Source organism: Neoarius graeffei, chromosome 11 (genome assembly GCF_027579695.1).
Source record: "Neoarius graeffei isolate fNeoGra1 chromosome 11, fNeoGra1.pri, whole genome shotgun sequence".
Classification (NCBI taxonomy): Eukaryota; Metazoa; Chordata; class Actinopteri; order Siluriformes; family Ariidae; genus Neoarius; species Neoarius graeffei.
Genome location: NC_083579.1, coordinates 12,028,986 through 12,047,993, shown reverse-complemented (window position 1 = coordinate 12,047,993; position 19,008 = coordinate 12,028,986). Strand labels below are relative to the sequence as shown.

Below are 19,008 nucleotides of genomic sequence, written 5' to 3'. Positions count from 1 at the left end.
TTCATGAAGGTGTGCTCGCCTTCTGACATCAACTCCTCTCACAATTTTTGGACGAATTTCTCGAAGCTTGGTAAAAGCCCTTGTTATATGATGGTAATATGCAGATTGCGATTTAATTTCATTTGTGAAATTTTTCCCAGAGTTTTGACCCTTGATTAAATAACTTTGACAATTTCATGAGGGTGTACGTTCTTCTGAAATCAACTCCTCTCACAATTTGCGGTGGAATTTCACCAAACTTGGCAAAAGGCTTTGTTATATGACGGTTATACGCATATTGAAATTTCGTTTAATTTGGGCAAATTTTCCCAAAGTTATTCCCTTGATTATTAATAAACTTGCTTGCTTTCTGAAATCAACTTCCCTCACGGTTTTTATCCCCCGCTGGCCGAAAGGCCCGAAGGGAGATTGTCGTAGCGATGTCCGTCCGTCCGTCCGTCCCAGGAAGAGTGCTCACCTTCTGAAATCAACTCCCCTCACAATTTTGGGACGAATTTCATGAAACTTGACAGAATTCTTTGTTGTATGTCGGCAATACGCATACTGCAATTTCGTTCAATTCAGTCGCATTTACCCGAGTTCTGGCCGAGTTGCTAGTGGGGGACATCGTGCTCTGAGCGCGCTCGTTTTTCTTTCTCCTCGTCGCTCCTGTTCATGTTTAACACATGATTTAAAATGTTAGTATTCCATTAGTGTTTCTTCACGTTATTCGTTCAACCGAAACCGTCCTTTCGAAGCTGCTCATCTCACCTCATCTCATTATCTGTAGCCACTTTATCCTGTTCTACAGGGTCGCAGGCAAGCTGGAGCCTATCCCAGCTGACTACGGGCGAAAGGCGGGGTACACCCTGGACAAGTCGCCAGGTCATCACAGGGCTGACACATAGACACAGGCAACCATTCACACTCACATTCACACCTACGGTCAATTTAGAGTCACCAGTTAACCTAACCTGCATGTCTTTGGACTGTGGGGGAAACCGGAGCACCCGGAGAACATGCAAACTCCACACAGAAAGGCCCTCGCTGGCCCCGGGGCTCGAACCCAGGACCTTCTTGCTGTGAGGCGACAGCGCTAACCACTACACCACCGTGCCGCCCCTTTCGAAGCTGCTTCCAGAGGTAATTCAGCATTTGATCTTCTGTGCATCAAGAAGACTTCGTGCCTCCTCATCACTGCGAACCCTGATGATAAATTCATCCAATCGTGTTCATCTGTGAACTCGGGACCAGCGTGTTTTCAAAACGGCTTTCACACTCGACTTCAGGATGGTCGTTTGAACAAATCTCTCACACACCAGAAGTGTGTAATGCTTGTTTAAAGTGTGCACACCCTGGAGTGTAGCGTACGTAATACATACAGGAATGCTCTGACATCATGGAAGTCTTTTGTCATTCCTTTAAACCCCATCTTTCTGTCTCACGGGTTCTCCCATCGCTTCCTGTTTGTTTTGGTGCGAGTACGGCACTGCACCCCGTCTCAACGGGAGTGTCTTGCGTCCTCTCTCTGATTCAGCTCGGTCACATCTGGAGGATATTTAACCTCATGGCATGCAGACTTCTGGGAAACTGAGGGAGAGGACCAACGCAGAGAACTCGCTCGCTCTTTGCATTTCTTTTTTTTAATGGCTAGTGTGTTATGTTTGTAAGCTGATCGTGTAGGTTGGAAGGCAGCATCACACATTTCATCCAGTCTCCATCAGCCTCATATGCAAACCTAGTGTCGGGTGCTGTATGATGGATGCGATATGATATTTTTTTTTTTTAGAAGTATAATTTGCAATGTCGATGCATGCTGTATAATACACACAACACACTTTGCGCTCCATGACTGTAGTTTGTTCCTGATGTGGGTGGAATACTGAAGTGTGGACAGGCAGGAAATGATGTCAACACCAGACTCTACACACACACGTGCGCTCTGGTCAGGAGAGACCTCGCCTCTTTGCTCTCTCCTTCCGTCATCACTGCAACGCACACACACTGATGACAGGTGTAATGACCACGCCCACACTGCCACAACGACGTACACTATAATAAGGCTTTTGACACGGGGGGGGGAGAAACCATGCAATAGATGTTAGTCACCGTTTTTCCATCGTGTGACGTAGAGAGAGCACACTCCAACAAAAAGCAAAATCATCTTACCTTGTGTTTGAGGGAACTTCCAAAAGTTCTCGGCCTCACCCGGAAACAAGATGCGTACTATAAATCCTTATCTCACTGTTTGTTGTATAAAAACTCAACTGACGGAAGCAATCAAAGAAAAAAAAAGGAGAGGAAAGATGCCTTCAAGCTGGTGTGATGTTGCTCCGGGACAATACACCCGTCCACACAGCACAGGGGCAGAAGCAGCCGAATGTGGCTTTGATCTGTTGCCCCATGCACCTTGCTCACCCGGCCTGGCACTGCGTGGCTTTCTATCAGTTCCCCAAACTGAAATCCCACTTGCATTCGCCATTTTTAGAGTCAAGCGCTACGTTCACACTGCAAGGCTTAATGCTCAATTCCGATTTTTTTGTGAAATCCGATTTTTTTGTGAGGTCGTTCACATTAACAAATATATGCGACTTGTATGTGATCCTCAGTATGAACGAAAAGCGACCTAAAAGTGTTCCGCATGCGCATTGCAGGATACGACGACGTCACACGCAGTGAGCATGGCCAGTGTTTACGGAAGTAAAACCGCCCAGTTGCGGTATGACCCATCCAATCTAGCTTGAATAGCTGCATCCCCCCAAATGGAAATCAGCTCCCTAACCTCTGCGTCCTTCCATTGAGAAGATTCAGAACCTTCACAGCCCGAAGCGTCCCTCGCATTGATGTCATGCGCAGGGGCGCAGATACGTTTTTTGAACTGGGAGGGACAAAAAACTGGGGGGACAAAGCTGCCAGCAAACCAACCCCAACCCCGATATGCCTGTCAAACTTGTTGTGGGTTACCATAGCAACCAAGCTCGAGCTCGCAACCTGTGCAGTCTGCGCAGCTCAACCAACCGAATATCAGTCTTTGTTTTGTTTTATGTGAGTTGTTGCAACTATGTATACACTGCCGTGCACCTCAGTAAACCGAATGGTAATTAGTCTTTTGATTTTTCCGTGAGGTTTGCCTTATGCAAAGAAAGACAGCATAGACGTTTTTTCCTCCCTATAAGTGGGGGGGACCGAACGAGGTGAATTTAAATCTGGGTGGGACGAGTCCCCCCCTCTATCTGCGCCCATGATTATGCGCCATGTTGTTGTAACTTTTTTGAGAGACCCGCCGCCTACTTCAGCGCAGAATAGTGACGTTTGTGGCTTGTTGATGACGTGTAAGTCAGATGAATGCGACCTGGCGGTTCAGACTGAAGTCGCATATGAAAAGAGCGGATAGGAATCGGAATTAGGACCACATATCCAAACGGCCTGGGTCGGATTTGAAAAAATCGGATCTGTCTCGTTCATATTGTCAATAAAAGATCGGATACAGGTCACATATGGGCGAAAAGATCGGATTTGAGTCACTTCAGCCTGCAGTGTGAACGTAGCCAAGTTGATTTGATTTGTATAGCGCGTTTAACAACAGACCTTGTCGCGAAGCAGCTTTGCAGAAATTTAAAGACTTGAACTAATTTTATCCCTAATCCGTCCCCGATGAGCAAACCTGTGGCAATGGTGGCCAAGAAAAACTCCCTCAGAAGACACCAGACTAAAAAGGGAACCCATCCTCACAGGGCTCGACGTTAACTTTTAAAACCACTTGCCCTGGGGGTCAATTTCCACTATTTTGCGAGTACTACTTTTTTTTAATTTAATTTATGAAAACCATCTAGTTGTGAATTGCAACATAAAATGAAGATCACACATTAATTTTGGTGATTGGTTAGGGGTCATCCATAATTATCATCATTATCATGAGTCTACAAAGAGTAGACTTTTGAGCAACCCCCCCCCCAAAAAAAAAGTGTACATTAGCGGACAAAAAAATTATGGATCTACGTGGAATAGGAATTCAAAATAAAACCATGTCTTGTATTACTTTTTTATTAAAATCGAATGACAGGACAATACAATTCTGAAATGGAAGAAAAGAAGACTGACTGTATAAAATTCAACTGAATGCTGATGCAAGTACAAAATACCCATATGATAACCTACGTACCGTTTTACGAGAGAAATAATCCCGAATTGTAAAAGTCGACTTCCCATCCGGACGATCGCTTGCCGGCACAGCTCAGCTTGCCTTGAAACGTTCGTTTTTGATTCTTTCCAAGCAGCCTGTCCTGCCCTAACTGCCTCCTGCCGCTTCTCAGATGAATGCAGGAAACAATAAACGTTTAAAAACTGCTCGTACTCGTTTGAAGGAGTCTCGTGAATAGCGGTATTTCTGCTATTCACAAATTTGTAAATGCGGTCAAAATCTGGGTCAGCCATTGTTATTGTATTGAAGAAAGAAAGCGTGTAGAGCTCGCTGGCAAAACCGATGTGGCACGAAATTTTTAACATGGCGGCCGCCGATTCTCACATTGACGGATCATCATTTTTTCATTTTTAAAAAGTGTACGCCTGGTCATTAACCCCCTCCCCCCCCGCGTACGGTTTGTACGCTCATGATAATGATGAAAATTATGGATGACCCCTTACTGGGAACCAACAATTTTATCCAAAACAGTCTTTCCTGCCTTTGTCGATTTTTATTTCCATTTCACATGCATGCAGCTGTTGTAAAGTTCAGTGCGTTTGTGTAGAACACTCTCAGACTGTAGGTTCATTACTCGATAATGTAGAAATCATAAAATAGAAATCTAGAACAAAGTTTGTATGAAGAAAACAAGGTGCCAAGACTTTTGAACAGTACTCATACATGTCAACCTATACAGAATGTCCGTATTTTATACGGATTTGATTCAATAAACGTAGTATACGGGCGTATAAATAGTTATACGGATTATTTAAAAAAATTCAATATTTATTTAGATCTATAATCAATTCCCACGATGATAAAAGAGCGCATAACATTTACAAACGTACTGTACACCACAGACAGCCAGTAAAGAGTCTTATGAAATCGCGCGTTATCTTGTGGTAGCGAGACTTCGTTCCACTTTTGATCATGCGCACACCGCATTGCGAGAATCCCGCCAACCGTGAAGTCATAGACATATAAACATAGACGCCGCCTTCTGCGTAGAATCATACGTCATCCTCGCCGCCATATTGGATGGGGCAAAGTGGAGATTCTTCACCCGTCTCTGGTATAGCGTCTAGACAGTAGCCGAGAATAAAGATGTGTGCTGCGTTTAACTGTACCAACAGGTTTACCGTCCAAACGAGATCACATGGGATTACCTTTCACAGGCGAGACTGGAAAAATACTTTTCATTGTATTTGGTCATTATAACGTAATTTTACGAACAGATTTTCCTGACTTTGTGGCTAATATGAAGTCTCGCGCATAATAGCCGCTCGGTGAAACCTGTCTCCAAACAACGAAGTATTTCCTTCGTAACTACGCTGATAACACTTTGTGTTTTTGTCGAACATTGGAGCTTTGTATTCATTCTGAAGGTTTATTGTTATTAATATTGAATAAAAAGTAACTGGGATACATCATTGTTAATTATCATTCAAATTTTAGGTAAATTATTTTATTTTAATTTGCATCTTATATGGATTTTATAAGGGAAATACGGATTTTGGAGGTTGGTTATACAGGTTTGATTGACCAAAGGTTGATATGTATGCAGTACTGTTTGAGAATATTTTATATATTGTTTTTTTTTTCTTTTTGGTATCATCCATCTCTAGGTTTAAAAAAAAAAAAACCTGCGCTGCGTCATGACCGACAGGATAATATTTTGAGTTTAAAATTTTTTAGTGTTTTGGTTGTGGGTGTTTTATACCGACCTGGCAACCTGTAACTGAATCCGTGCAGCTGGTCTGTCATGACGCAGTGCTGGTTTTTTTTTTTTTACACACAAACCTAGAGGTGGATGATATAAAAAATAAAAAAAAAAGATATATAAATATTTTGCACAGGACTGTGTTCCTCTGATAACAGAAACAAAGCTCCAGCTCTCTCTGCTCTGAATCTGTTCTGTTCTTTCGGGATTTATCGCACATGTCGCTCCTTGTTGAGTTTTTTATGTCCGAGTTGTTTGAAACCAATCTGGGTTTTCTGTGTTGAATAAGGAAGCGGCTTCACCTGTAAGAAAATCAAACACTTTCGTGAAGGAGCTAACTCGAATGCGAGGAAAAAAACAAATAAAACGAGATTCTTAAGCACAATCGTGAATTTCTCTGGAGTTTTCAGACTGAGCTTCTCTCGTCGTATTCTTTAACCGCTCGTTTCCTCCTATTTGTTAACGTTTTTCTTGATAGCGGGGAGACGGTAATGCCGTTTCTCTCTTTGAACAAGCAAAAACGGCGCAAAACCATATTAACCATATTGAAGACAGATTAAGCCTTGCTTGCATGAAAGACGGCGTCTGTCTGTCTGACCCCAGCTGTGATTATCACGTGATGCGTGATGTTATGCGCAAGGGGTCTATAAACAGTACGCGTACCATACTACAACAGCGGGGGGGGGGATATAAAACAACTTGCAAAGCAGTAAATGAAACCGAGATGAAGAAAACAGCCGAGACAGAATGGCAGACGCGTAGTGAAGGACGCTTTTCAGAACTGAAATAAAAGGTCAAAAAGCCTCATTTTTGTGGTGCTCGTTCATAATAAATGCTCATTCCAACTTGCCCGGTCAGGCATGTCGGGGACATGTTTCACTTGCCTGCCCCGGGAAGTCCTTAATGTCGAGCCCTGCCTCATCTAGGTGATGACAGACAGCGTGATTTTATAAATAATTTGCTTCGAAAACAGTGTCCTGTAGAGTCAAAGTATAACCGTGTAACCAGGAAATTCATTATAGTCTTAACATGAAAGTTCGTTTTGTTGACGTTATCAACTGATCCTTGATGGAAACTTGAGTGCAAAACTGTTCATGACAACCGCAGTCCTAAAGTTAGCAAGGTAACTGTAGTCCTCAGACATAAAAGCATTACTGTAAGAGTCTTTCAAGAGCGACTTTCGATGGTCCATATGGGGCCGTCCGCTACAGGAGCGATGTGATGAGACTCCAGCCAGATGTAGGGCATCAGGATGGATCAGGCAGGTCTGAAGAGCAGAAGAGGTCAGGATCGAACTCTGAGGGACAGACGGGGGGAACACAGGTTGTTAGGTTTGCCCAATGTCCCTTGATGAGTAAGAACAGTATACATTTTTCACTGAGTGCAAGCAGGAACTCCGGTAAAACTAACTCCGACAGCATAACTAAAAGGGGAGAGCCAGGAGGTAATGCAGGCATGAGGGAGCCCCGGGACATAATACAGCAGCCACTACACCGTCAACAAACCCAAGCGAGTGGGGGGCCGACAGCATCCATACGTCCCAGTTTACCGAACACGCTAACTATACCTGAGGATCCTCTAGATCTACTCCTTTACCTAAGGCTGCTGGGCCATAGAAGGTTCACGCTGCACGCTGCATGCTGCACGCTACACGCTACACGTTCACGTGAAGAACCGGACCCTGGGCCATTAAACTTCATGCTTGGATGTTCACGTGTTGCGTCTGTTCTACTTTGACCGAGTAACCAACAATACGGACTCTTCGGATGACGACGATTGCCTCATCCTGCTTTTACTGAGACAGAGGAAGAGAAAAAGGAACAGAATTTGGAGCCGAGAACACTTCCTTCTGAGAGAAACCCGTGGTGAATTTCACCGAACATTCTATAATCTGCTTGACAATCCCGATGAAGAACTATTTTTCAATTATACCATTCAATTATATTTTTTCTGAAGTTTTCCCCTGAAAGCATAGCGTTATCTCCCTAGACCCGTTCTGATTGGCTGGCGCAGCGGTGACCGCATGCATTGACTGGAATTTCCATCTTCACGCCTAGAAAAAAGTGTGCATGTTCATTTCACGCTTCACGCGTGAAGTGTGCAGCGTGTAACGTGAACGCCGTTCTATGGCCCAGAGCAAGTCATGCTACGTTTGTCCACTTTTCTTTACACGCGTGTAGCGTGTGGTGTGCAGCATGCAGCGTGCAGCGTGAACCTTCTATGGCCCAGCTGCCTAATAAAACACTAACAAAAGGCTTGACTAAAGATATGTTTTCAGCCTCGACTTAAACACCGAGTCTGCGTCTGAGTCCCGAACACTACTTGGAAGGCTGCTCCATCACTGTGGGGCTTTGTAAGAAAAGGCTCTGCCCCCTGCACCTTGTGATCGAAGTAGGCGTGGCGGGTCATAAAGGACCAGAAGTTCACTCCGGTACTGTGGCGCGAGACCATTCAGTGCTTTAAAGGTCCAGTAGTATTTGATTGATGAAGTCATCCATGCTGTCGGAGGATCTGGAGCCTCGCTGTGACCACCTTCTGCGAAAGGATAGCGAAACATAAACGTCGCTGGACCAAGCGCATTGAAGTTAACCCTTTGATGCAAAACATGCACAACATGACCCGCATTCATTTTCCAGGTTATTTCATGCTGACTGAGTTTTTCTTTGCTCTATCTTTTGAAATCAATTTATTTTATGATGGAATATTCCAAGCATTCTTTAAATATCTTGTTTTTAATTACCGCAAGTCATTAATTTAATTTTTTCTTTCCTACTTTATGAACAAAAAGACTTTTTATATTACTACACATGGGTCATCCAAGTGTGATTTAAAATTACACTACCGTTCAAAAGTTTGGGGTCACCCAGACAATTTTGTGTTTTCCATGAAAAGTCACACTTTTATTTCCCACCATAAGTTGTAAAATGAATAGAAAATATAGTCGAGACATTTTTCTGGCCATTTTGAGCATTTAATCGACCCCACAAATGTGATGCTCCAGAAACTCAATCTGCTCAAAGGAAGGTCAGTTTTATAGCTTCTCTAAAGAGCTCAACTGTTTTCAGCTGTGCTAACATGATTGTACAAGGGTTTTCTAATCCTCCATTAGCCTCCTGAGGCAATGAGCAAACACATTGTACCATTAGAACACTGGAGTGAGAGTTGCTGGAAATGGGCCTCTATACACCTATGGAGATATTGCACCAAAAACCACACATTTGCAGCTAGAATAGTCATTTAGCACATTAGCAATGTATAGAGTGGATTTCTGATTAGTTTAAAGTGATCTTCATTGATAAGAACAGTGCTTTTCTTTCAAAAATAAGGACGTTTCAAAGTGACCCCAAACTTTTGAACGGTAGTGTAAATGTCTTGATACTATAATAATAATAATTTGTTTCAAGTAATTACTTTAGTATGGAAGCCGAGAGAGGCCCTTCATATAATCTTTTTTTTATTCACCTTGTTATCCCGAGATAACGACATAATTAATTCAGGATCTCGAGAAAACAACACAACTATTTCGACATCTCGAGAAAACAAAACCGTTAGTCCGTGATCTCGAGAAAACAAAACAATTATTTCATCATGTCAGCTGGATCACTGTATCTCCGTCGGTAGAGACGAAGCCGGGCCAGTCTTCTGCAGAGGTGCCGCGGACTAATTTTGAAATTATCCCTTATTACTCCCATGGCATGAAATTTTCACTTTGAGGTTTTTTTTTTAAGATATTTTTTTGGGCTTTTTGCACCTTTATTGGATAGGACAGTGTAGAGACAGGAAATGAGCGGGAGAGAGAGACGGGAAGGGATCGGGAAATGACCTCGGGCCGGAATCGAACCCGGGTCGCCCGCATTCATGGTATGGCGCCTTAACCACCTGAGCCATGACGCCCCCACTTTGAGGTTTTTTAACGTTAAAATGAGTTCCTCTGACCTTCTTAAGTCGCCACAGTGGCTAGAAATTTCATAATGTGTAAACCAAACTATGCCCAGCATTTGAGAATGGCGCGTCAAAACGGCGCGTTGATAAACTCTTCCCTTGCCTACGTCAGCAAGGGAGATGATCCCCACGCCCCCCCCTCTGGATTCCCACCCACTGTATGGATTGCCCCGCCCAGCTCAAAAGTTGCCACCAAACATGGAAGTTGCGCTGTACATGGATGTGACAACACAGAAAAGAGTCTGTTTTTCCTGCCGACAGGAGAGCCCCTGAAGACGCAGTGGCTTAATTTTATTTACTCCAATAATACGCCGTCGAGTCTACCTAAGACGGTGTATGTTTGTCGGAAGCATTTTCCTGATGAATGTTTCCACAACTTGGGACAGTACAGGGCAGGTTTTGCACATCAACTGTCACTGAAGCCTGGGTCCGTACCAAGCATCCCTGCCGCATCAGCCACAAACAGCGAACAAGTAAGTGTATAACTGTTAAGTCGTTTTGCCGTGTTTTAAAATCGGTGCCACGTTAGCCTTGCAATGGCTACATTAGCTGTGCAGCTAACCGCTTCCTGCAGTTAGCCAGGTACTCTGCGCTACAAAACCAAAAAGCATGCAGCATGCTCTGTTATAATAGCCAATCAAAACAGTTTTTACAAAGACACCCACATTCTTTTTAAGTCACTCGTTCATTTTATTTGTTTGTTTGTTCAGTAAAAACCCAAACATTTGTTGAATTTATTTTATTTCCTCGCGTCGCACCTTAATGACGTCAGCGTGCGGTATTTTTCCCTTCGCGGTTTGTTCCTTCTCTCTCGCCATAGTAAGACACCCACATCCGCTTGTTCTGACCCACTGGAGGTAGCGTCACAGTGCTGTTAGCCAATCAGAGGTAAAACGTTTACATGTCATAAATATTAATAAGACCCGCCCCCACCCTCTACCCTTCCCCGCCTCCTGCTTCTCATTAGCAAAACAACGCACTGGGAAAAGCGCTGAAATGGGGCTTTCTCCCAGGAGGCTATATCTACGTGCCGAGGGTTCATTTCGAGAAAGGCTGCGGATATAACAAGCGGGAAACCTCCACGAGCCCGTTTAAAGCATCAACAAACCACCATGCCATGGGTCCTTTAATGCAATCTCTCCCTGTGTCAACCCCTGATCAAAATATTGCCTTATTAGGTGATCGATTATTCCAGACATTCTAATGACCAAAGTTGCGTCTATACAGAATGAGAAATAGCCCCAAAGTCAGCATATCACAAGTCTCTTGGCGCACCTGAATGAACCATTTCTCAGCTGTTTACTCGAGATCATGAAATAATTTTGTTTTCTCGAGATCTTGAATTAATTATGTCGTTATCTCGGGAGAACAAGGTGAATAAAAAAAAGGATTATATGAAGGGCCTCTCTCGGCTTCCGTACTTTTAGCAGTGAATGGGGCCAGTTATTTATTTATTAACTATGTCGTTAGCTAAGCCAACTACAATAAAATTAGCTAACTAAAGTAGAATATGTCAACAGCTCGGTAGCTAATAGTAATTACTTGTAACTTTCTGATGAGTAATCTACTCACTCTCAAGGGAACCTAAACATAATCAATTTTTCTCTAAGGTAATGTTAGAACAATTGAAAAACATTCCTTGCATGTATTAGATGGGCAAAGGGCGCTGTGCTGAGCTGTGAAATGTCTGACACAAGCACAATTCACAGTTCCCACCAAACGCTGGAGTAAATGCATGCGGGTCGGTTCTGACCCATGTGTGTAAACTTGATGTAGAATTACAAAAGCTGTGCTTGTTCATAACTTAAGAAAGGAAAAATAAAAATGATGATTTGTGCTAAACAAAAACAAGATATTTACTGCATATTTGGAAAAGTAAATGACAAAATGAATTTATTTCAAAAGTATATCACAGAAACACTCAGCCATACATGAAATAACCTGGAAAATGAATGCAGGTCGTTTTTGACCCATGTTGTGCATTAGAAGGGTAGTGATCCAAAAAGGGTTTTTATTCAAAAAGTAAGAAAGGAAAAAATAAAATAAGGATGCATGATGATTAGTGCTGTCAAAAATGTCGCGTTATTAACGCGTTAACTTGACTCAATTTTAATGGCGATAATTTTTTTATCGCGAGATTAACGCTCTGTGACCTGATGTAGGTTTTTCATAAGCTTTTGAAACTGCCAGGAACTTGGAACAGAGACTTTGCTTAGAAAAACGATAGCGGTTAGACTGTAATGCCACACCCCGCACAGCCAGAGTCCTCTGCCCTCCCCCGAAGAGTAACGGTGCTCGGCTTAGGTTTCGTTTTCCCATCCGTGGTTCCAGCCCGACTTTGCAGTGGCTGTGACAAGACGTGTTATGCTCTGCAATTAAAAAAAAAAAAACATTGGTACAACCAGTGTTCGAACTATGCCGATATTTTCGGGGGGTCCCTTTTTTTCCCTTGGGGGTGCTTGCGCTTGTCTCAGAGCGCGGATCTCCATCGCGCGCTCACTTCGGATATGCAAATGCTTCCCGTTACACACGATTGCTATGTCAATAAACATCATTTTGCCAATATTTTAGAGACCCCCTAACATTTCCCAAATCATGTTTTCAAGGGATCTCATGTCTGTTTCAGGGGATCTTGGATCCCCCGTGTACCCCCGTAGTTCGAACGGTGAGCAAGCCCATTCACTTTTTTATGCTGATAAGAGAATTACAATGGTTTTTCATGTGACAAAAATGTGCGATTCAATTGTGATTAATCACGAGTTAACTATGACAGTCGCGACATTATCTCATCTCATTATCTCTAGCCGCTTTATCCTGTTCTACAGGGTCGCAGGCAAGCTGGAGCCTATCCCAGCTGACTACGGGCGAAAGGCGGGGTACACCCTGGACAAGTCGCCAGGTCATCACAGGGCTGACACATAGACACAGACAACCAGTCACACTCACATTCACACCTACGGTCAATTTAGAGTCACCAGTTAACCTAACCTGCATGTCTTTGGACTGTGGGGGAAACCGGAGCACCCGGAGGAAACCCACGCGGACACGGGGAGAACATGCAAACTCCGCACAGAAAGGCCCTCGCCGGCCCCGGGGCTCGAACCCAGGACCTTCTTGCTGTGAGGCGACAGCGCTAACCACTACACCACTGTGCCACCCAGTCACGACATTAATCGCGATTAAATATTTCAATCGCTTGACAGCACTAATGATGATCAAAAACAAGTTAATCGAGGAATACCTTGAATACCGAATGACGGAATTAATTTATTGCAAAGATATAGAAGATAAAAACTCAGCCGGGTCACTTTTGACCCATGTAAGAACAATCTTTCTCCTGTGACGTTTTGTGGATGAAGGAGGCTGAGAACTTTTTGAAGTAGCCTCGTATATGTCCGACGTACAGAATGGCAAAATTGCTGTTAAAGGGCTGATGACACGAACATGACACTATGCAATTTCTTAAATAAACTATACAACATGGCAAACATGTTAGATTTCTTTTATAATTACGTGAAAAGAAGCTGTTACGCGAATATCCAACTTTTAATTGCACAGCGCAAGAAAACTGGGTCCGTGTCTCGCGGCCATGTTGTGACGTCAGCGGAAGAACACGCTGCGGTTCACTGGCTGTTCTACTCAATGGAAATGGCGCATGAAAACGCCGGTGAACTCTCTAGTGCTAGCTCTTCAACAACCAAATACTGGTACTTTAAGCAGTGATCATGATGGCATGATTTTATCTGATTTTAAATAAATGAGATTGATGATAATAATGTGAATGTTCACAACTAGTACATACAAACTCTGCAGCTTCTGATTCAGCAGCTGCGTCATACTCCGCAAAAACATCAGCAAGGACCTACAATATAAATGGAAATGCAATACACTAAGCTCAAATGACTTTTGGAAAGTATAATTTCTAAATTTTTTCTACATATTCTTGAAGTCGGTCATCAATGATGTTACTTGCTGCCGTTCCCTAACAACGCATGGCAAAGGGTAAAGTGTAGTGTTGCTACGAGTACTTGCTAAAGCCTCCGGTGGAAGATCCTCGATGTGCTGATAAGACGTACAGTTCTATACAACACACAAGTGTCACGATAATCACAAACCAGATGCAAATTGTTAAAATACCTAATTTTTAAGCAATCATGTATTGATCTCTTCCGAATAGAATCTATGATAGCCTACCCTCTTTACCCTTTGCCTCTCGTTGCTAGGCGGCAGTTACATGAAAGCCGCAAGCTTTCACAAGCAAATACATGACTGATATCACACCGACTTTATGATTATCATGAATGTGTACTCCATGAGCGCTCTGGAGCGAGTGACTTCCAAGATGGCCGCGCAGACCGCATGGTTACTATTTTTAGCATCATGTCGGAGCGCTCTATAGCTCTACGTACCTTTTTATCTTATGTCGTTTCTCAACACATGTTCTGACAGTTGGACTGTCATTGGAGGAGTCGGCTTGTCCCAGGCGACTGCTGGATCCGGCATAGCTACTAGTAGACCCCCTCCGGAATACTGTAGGCACTGCTGATGGTAGCAACACACGTTTGTGCTGAACTGAACACCCAAGAGATTCTTTTAAGCTGGGAAGGGTGTCAAAACAATCCAAATCGAAGTGTTCAGAGCACAGGACGGATGTTGGTGAGGGCTCCCACTTGTCACGAGTGCGCCTGACTTGCTTCACCCACTTCGCATGCAGCTCGGGATCTCTGGGAAACTTGAATAAACTTACTCCATCCTTGTGGGTTTTGGAGCAAAAGCCGGCAACACAACACGAAGGCATAATAACTGTATAATAATACTAATAATGACAAACTGAACACCTGCCGCATCAACAACAAACTGGTAAGTTAGGAGGAAGGTTCTTTCGCTGACGTCGTATAGCTCCTCCTCCTCTTTCGTCTCCTGGGTGCTGCAGCCCCGTCAAATTTGCCCAGATAGCCGCGTTTTTTATCATAACTTGTAAAATAGGCGCCTTCGTAAATTAATATATGGATCATCGGGAATTACTTTTTATGTTATAAAACATCGCCAAAGATGCCAAAAACGTGTCATCAGCACTTTAAAGAATATCTCACTGGTCATTAATTTAAGCCCTGCATGAAAGCAAGTCACGTCCCATAACCTCAGGCCTCGAGTGCTTTTCTAAGTAAGTAAGTGGTCATGCTGTTCTAAGGAGCGCTGCCTTCTGCACCAGTTGACCTTTATGGTTCACCTTGGTGGACTCCGATGTTTCGGCAGGTTTCCTGTAACCATACCGAGCGCTCCGATCACCACTGGTGCAACAGCTGTCTTGATGTCCCACAACGTTGCTAGTTCTCTTCTCGGATCTTGGTCTTGAGCATCCTTTTTTTTTTTTTTTTTCTACAAACTTTTAGATTTCTATTTTATGACGTTTACATTATCGAGTCAGTACAAAAACATTTTAGAGTTCCAACCGTTCGTTCGTTATCCAGCATAAAATTAAATATTGCGGTGGGGGGGGAGTTTGTATCTGAGCAACATATTACATAAGAGAGCACTTTTCAGATGAAGAAAGAAACCATAATGAAGGCGACTGCAAAAGTTTTGGTGCAAAACGAAGAAGCGAGTGTGACAGTGTCCAGAAGAACTGTGGCTGGTTCTGTAAGATGCTCAGAAAAACCTACAGCTCGTTTCCGCATAAAACCGCACTCACTGGATCTGAGACGACTTTTTTTTTTTTTTTTTTTTTATTTAAGCAAAGGGTCGTCTCACGCCAAATATTGACTTTGTTTCATTTATTATGGCTTCCTGATTATGGTTTTCGTTTTTTTTTTTAAATGTTGAAACATTCCATTTTTGGTCTACGGTATTTCTTTACACGTGCCTAGGACTTTTGCACAGCACTGTATATTTTGGCACTGCTGACAAGTAGAGCTCCTGAAGAGTGTAAAATGTTTTTTTTTTTTTAAATATAAAAGCAAATTTAAAAGCGAGTGCCGGATGAAAACCCATCTATCTTTGATACAAATTTTGTTGTCCAGTGTTTTGAGATGCATTGCCTTGCACTGGCAATCAAGTTCCCTGTGGTGCTACACGGATGTCGTTTGTACGTAGGTACGAATATCCTACGGTCGCAAAAATCAAGTGTTTTTTTTTTTTTTTTTAAACTAACTACTGTTTTTTCTTTTCTTTTCAGATCCAGCCGTATGAGAAAATCAAAGAGAAGGGTTTACCCGAGAGCGTAGCCGACAGCTTGAACAAGCTGGTGGTGGTGAAGCTGAATGGAGGTCTGGGCACCAGTATGGGCTGCAAAGGGCCAAAAAGTCTCATCAGCGTCCGAAACGAAAACACGTTCCTGGACCTGACTGTACAGCAAATTGAGGTAAGACCCCAAGGGTGTAGTGGGTGTGAATCTCGATGCGCATTCACAGTTCGGAAGTTCAGATAAATTTGAGTTCTCCACCACAGTCAGTCTTCAAGACGGAGGATTTTGTCCTTTTATGATTTCTCAGGAAAGACGAGCAACATTTGTGACCCCTCACCGAATCCAGGGACACATGTCGGCGGAAACGAATCAGAGATAATCGCAAAAGAAGCATTTTTTTTTTTTTCGAAATTTGTGATTTTTGTTTTTTTCCATCATGTGCAAGTTGAGATCTTGAAGAATGCAATCAGTATTTCAGATAATAGATTGTTTTGTTGGAAAAGCATACATTTTTTTGCTGCAAATTGTCTCGTTTTTGTCAGGACTGTAGCCTGCTGGGGGGTGTTGGTAAATTACCATATGGGCCATTCACATGATGATTTAAGTCTTTTTTTTTCCGTGAATCAGCTGTATGATACGAGCTGAGCTCGTGGCTACTTAAGCTGCATACAGGCGTGTAATTTCATTATGGAATGAGCGAGCTAAACAGAGCGCAGAGGAGCTGAAACACCGCGAAGCAAACAGACGCACGGTATTTACATCGGAGATAACCATTTCTAGCAAAAAAAAAACGCAACCTCGTTTTCCAGATTGAATGGAATACTTGAATGATCGGATGATGCACAGACCGTTCTAGGATTACATTCCATCGGAGGCATTGGTGTGTGCAAGGCGCCGTTTCTCTTTCTGATGGGCTAAGTTTATTAATCTAAGGCTGTGTGGTTATTTTTGCATGTAACGGAGAGTGTTGTGGTTTGGTTAAGCCTAGGTCACAACCGGACATACGATTTTTTGGCCGTGCGATTTTTGGTGTTTCCCAAATCGCTGCGTGTTTTTTTTTTTTTTTTTTGTTCACGGAGAAAGACGCACGTTGGCCGTAAGTTTGTCTTGCAACCTGAAAAAAAAGTAAGCGCCTGTAGAGTTTGTTTGACATGACAACGAATCTCTGCGGCCGGTCTACGGCTCGAAAATCAGCACGCCACACGCGCGCCCTCCGTGCGTTTTTTGTATGTAGACCGGCCGTAGGAGCGCGTACTGTACGGCCGGTTGTGACCGAGGCTTTACATGAAACTAGCGTTGTGTTAGTTGTGTCATCATCGTGCTATCTTTTTCTTACGGTGTGAGTAATTTTTCAACCACAGAACGTTAAAGTATACTTTAGGACTTATTTTTGTACTTTGTAATTGTTTTGGGCATACTTTTCATGGAAGGAAAATTGACGTGGTGATCTTTGTTTACATGAAAGTGGCATCGTGCTAGCTAGTAGGGGGTAGGGCTTTCCTTAATGTCATGCAAATGAGCACCATTATGTGCTCGCCCTACACCCAGAGTAGCTGAGATGGAAAACTTTGAGGGCGATTTTCTCCCTTTTCTGTTTTAAGAAGTATACACTTTCAAAAGGCCACACATTCTTCAAATATTATCAGATCTCCACATGGAAGGCATTATTGGAAAGCTTAGAAACTGTACTTTCTGAATCTGTCAATAACTCAAAATGCCCCCGGGCCGACATGTGTCCCTGGATTCCGTTATCGGACACATTTATTTATTTATTTTTTGGTCATGTTCACTTGTGGGCGGCACGGTGGTGTAGTGGTTAGCGCTGTCGCCTCACAGCAAGAAGGTCCGGGTTCGAGCCCCGTGGCCGGCGAGGGCCTTTCTGTGTGGAGTTTGCATGTTCTCCCCGTGTCCGCGTGGGTTTCCTCCGGGTGCTCCGGTTTCCCCCACAGTCCAAAGACATGCAGGTTAGGTTAACTGGTGACTCTAAATTGAGCGTAGGTGTGAATGTGAGTGTGAATGGTTGTCTGTGTCTATGTGTCAGCCCTGTGATGACCTGGCGACTTGTCCAGGGTGTACCCCGCCTTTCGCCCGTAGTCAGCTGGGATAGGCTCCAGCTTGCCTGCGACCCTGTAGAAGGATAAAGCGGCTAGAGATAATGAGATGTTCACTTGAAGAGCGTGTCTGATGACGGAATGACTGCTTGTAGCTGAAACAGTAGCTTTGAAAGAAGTTTGAGCTTTCTTGCGAACATGATGGCAGTGCCTGGTTTTTTTTTTTTTTTTTAAATTTAAAAACAAATCTTGGCTTGTAAGTTGATGCGGCTGTGTCGTAAGTTGTTGGACTGATTTTTCCAATTGGAATCAATTTTCCTTCACACTCCTCCTAACAGTTGAGAATAGCTCCGTGCTCGTCCTGAGTTCACCTGCGAACGCACGCTGGATTCAGTTCGGGCTTGGAGTACTCGAGTCCGACTCGTGCCCTAATTTTAAGGACTCCGATTTTTTTTTCTTTGTAACATGCCATAATAATTTGGCATAAGATACTTATATCTACATTAATTTTGTGCAAGAGAATGCACGTTCGTCATGTTGAGGAACAAACTAATGTTAATAGCGCTAAAATGCCTAGAGAGAAGCCCCTAGGATTGTCCGCTTTGCTTATACAGACTTGTCGTGCAGTGGGAAAACGATGCACTGCCGTGTGTCCCGTATGTAGAGAACTATCGAGGAGACGACGGAGACAACCTCGAACTTCAATAGTCATTTGGCAAAACTCCACCCAGAGAAGGAAGTGACATGCTATGTTCATTGCTCTGTTGATAGCGTGGCTTGCTAAGCGATGAAGTAGCTAGTGTTAACCCTCTGTCATGTTATTTGCCCTGTTGATAGTGGGCGGGGCTTGCTGAGCGACGAACAAGCTTTTTATCTGTAGCCTGTTAACTAATACAGGGCAGTCGAGCAGGAACGTCAGTCCAACACAGTTGCTTTTACATAAAGGTAG

The 19,008-nt window shown here is 43.4% G+C and overlaps 1 protein-coding gene across 3 annotated transcripts in view; it reads left to right on the top strand.

Annotated features, from left to right (window-relative positions):
- ugp2b (UDP-glucose pyrophosphorylase 2b) overlaps nucleotides 1-19,008 on the top strand; it is a 122,775-nt gene that overhangs the window by 73,148 nt on the left and 30,619 nt on the right. For all 3 annotated transcript variants that reach the window (XM_060933426.1, XM_060933425.1, XM_060933427.1), the window contains exon 4: nucleotides 16,000-16,185. In XM_060933426.1, coding sequence (XP_060789409.1) covers nucleotides 16,000-16,185 — 186 coding nt within the window. The remainder of the gene's footprint in view (nucleotides 1-15,999; nucleotides 16,186-19,008) is intronic.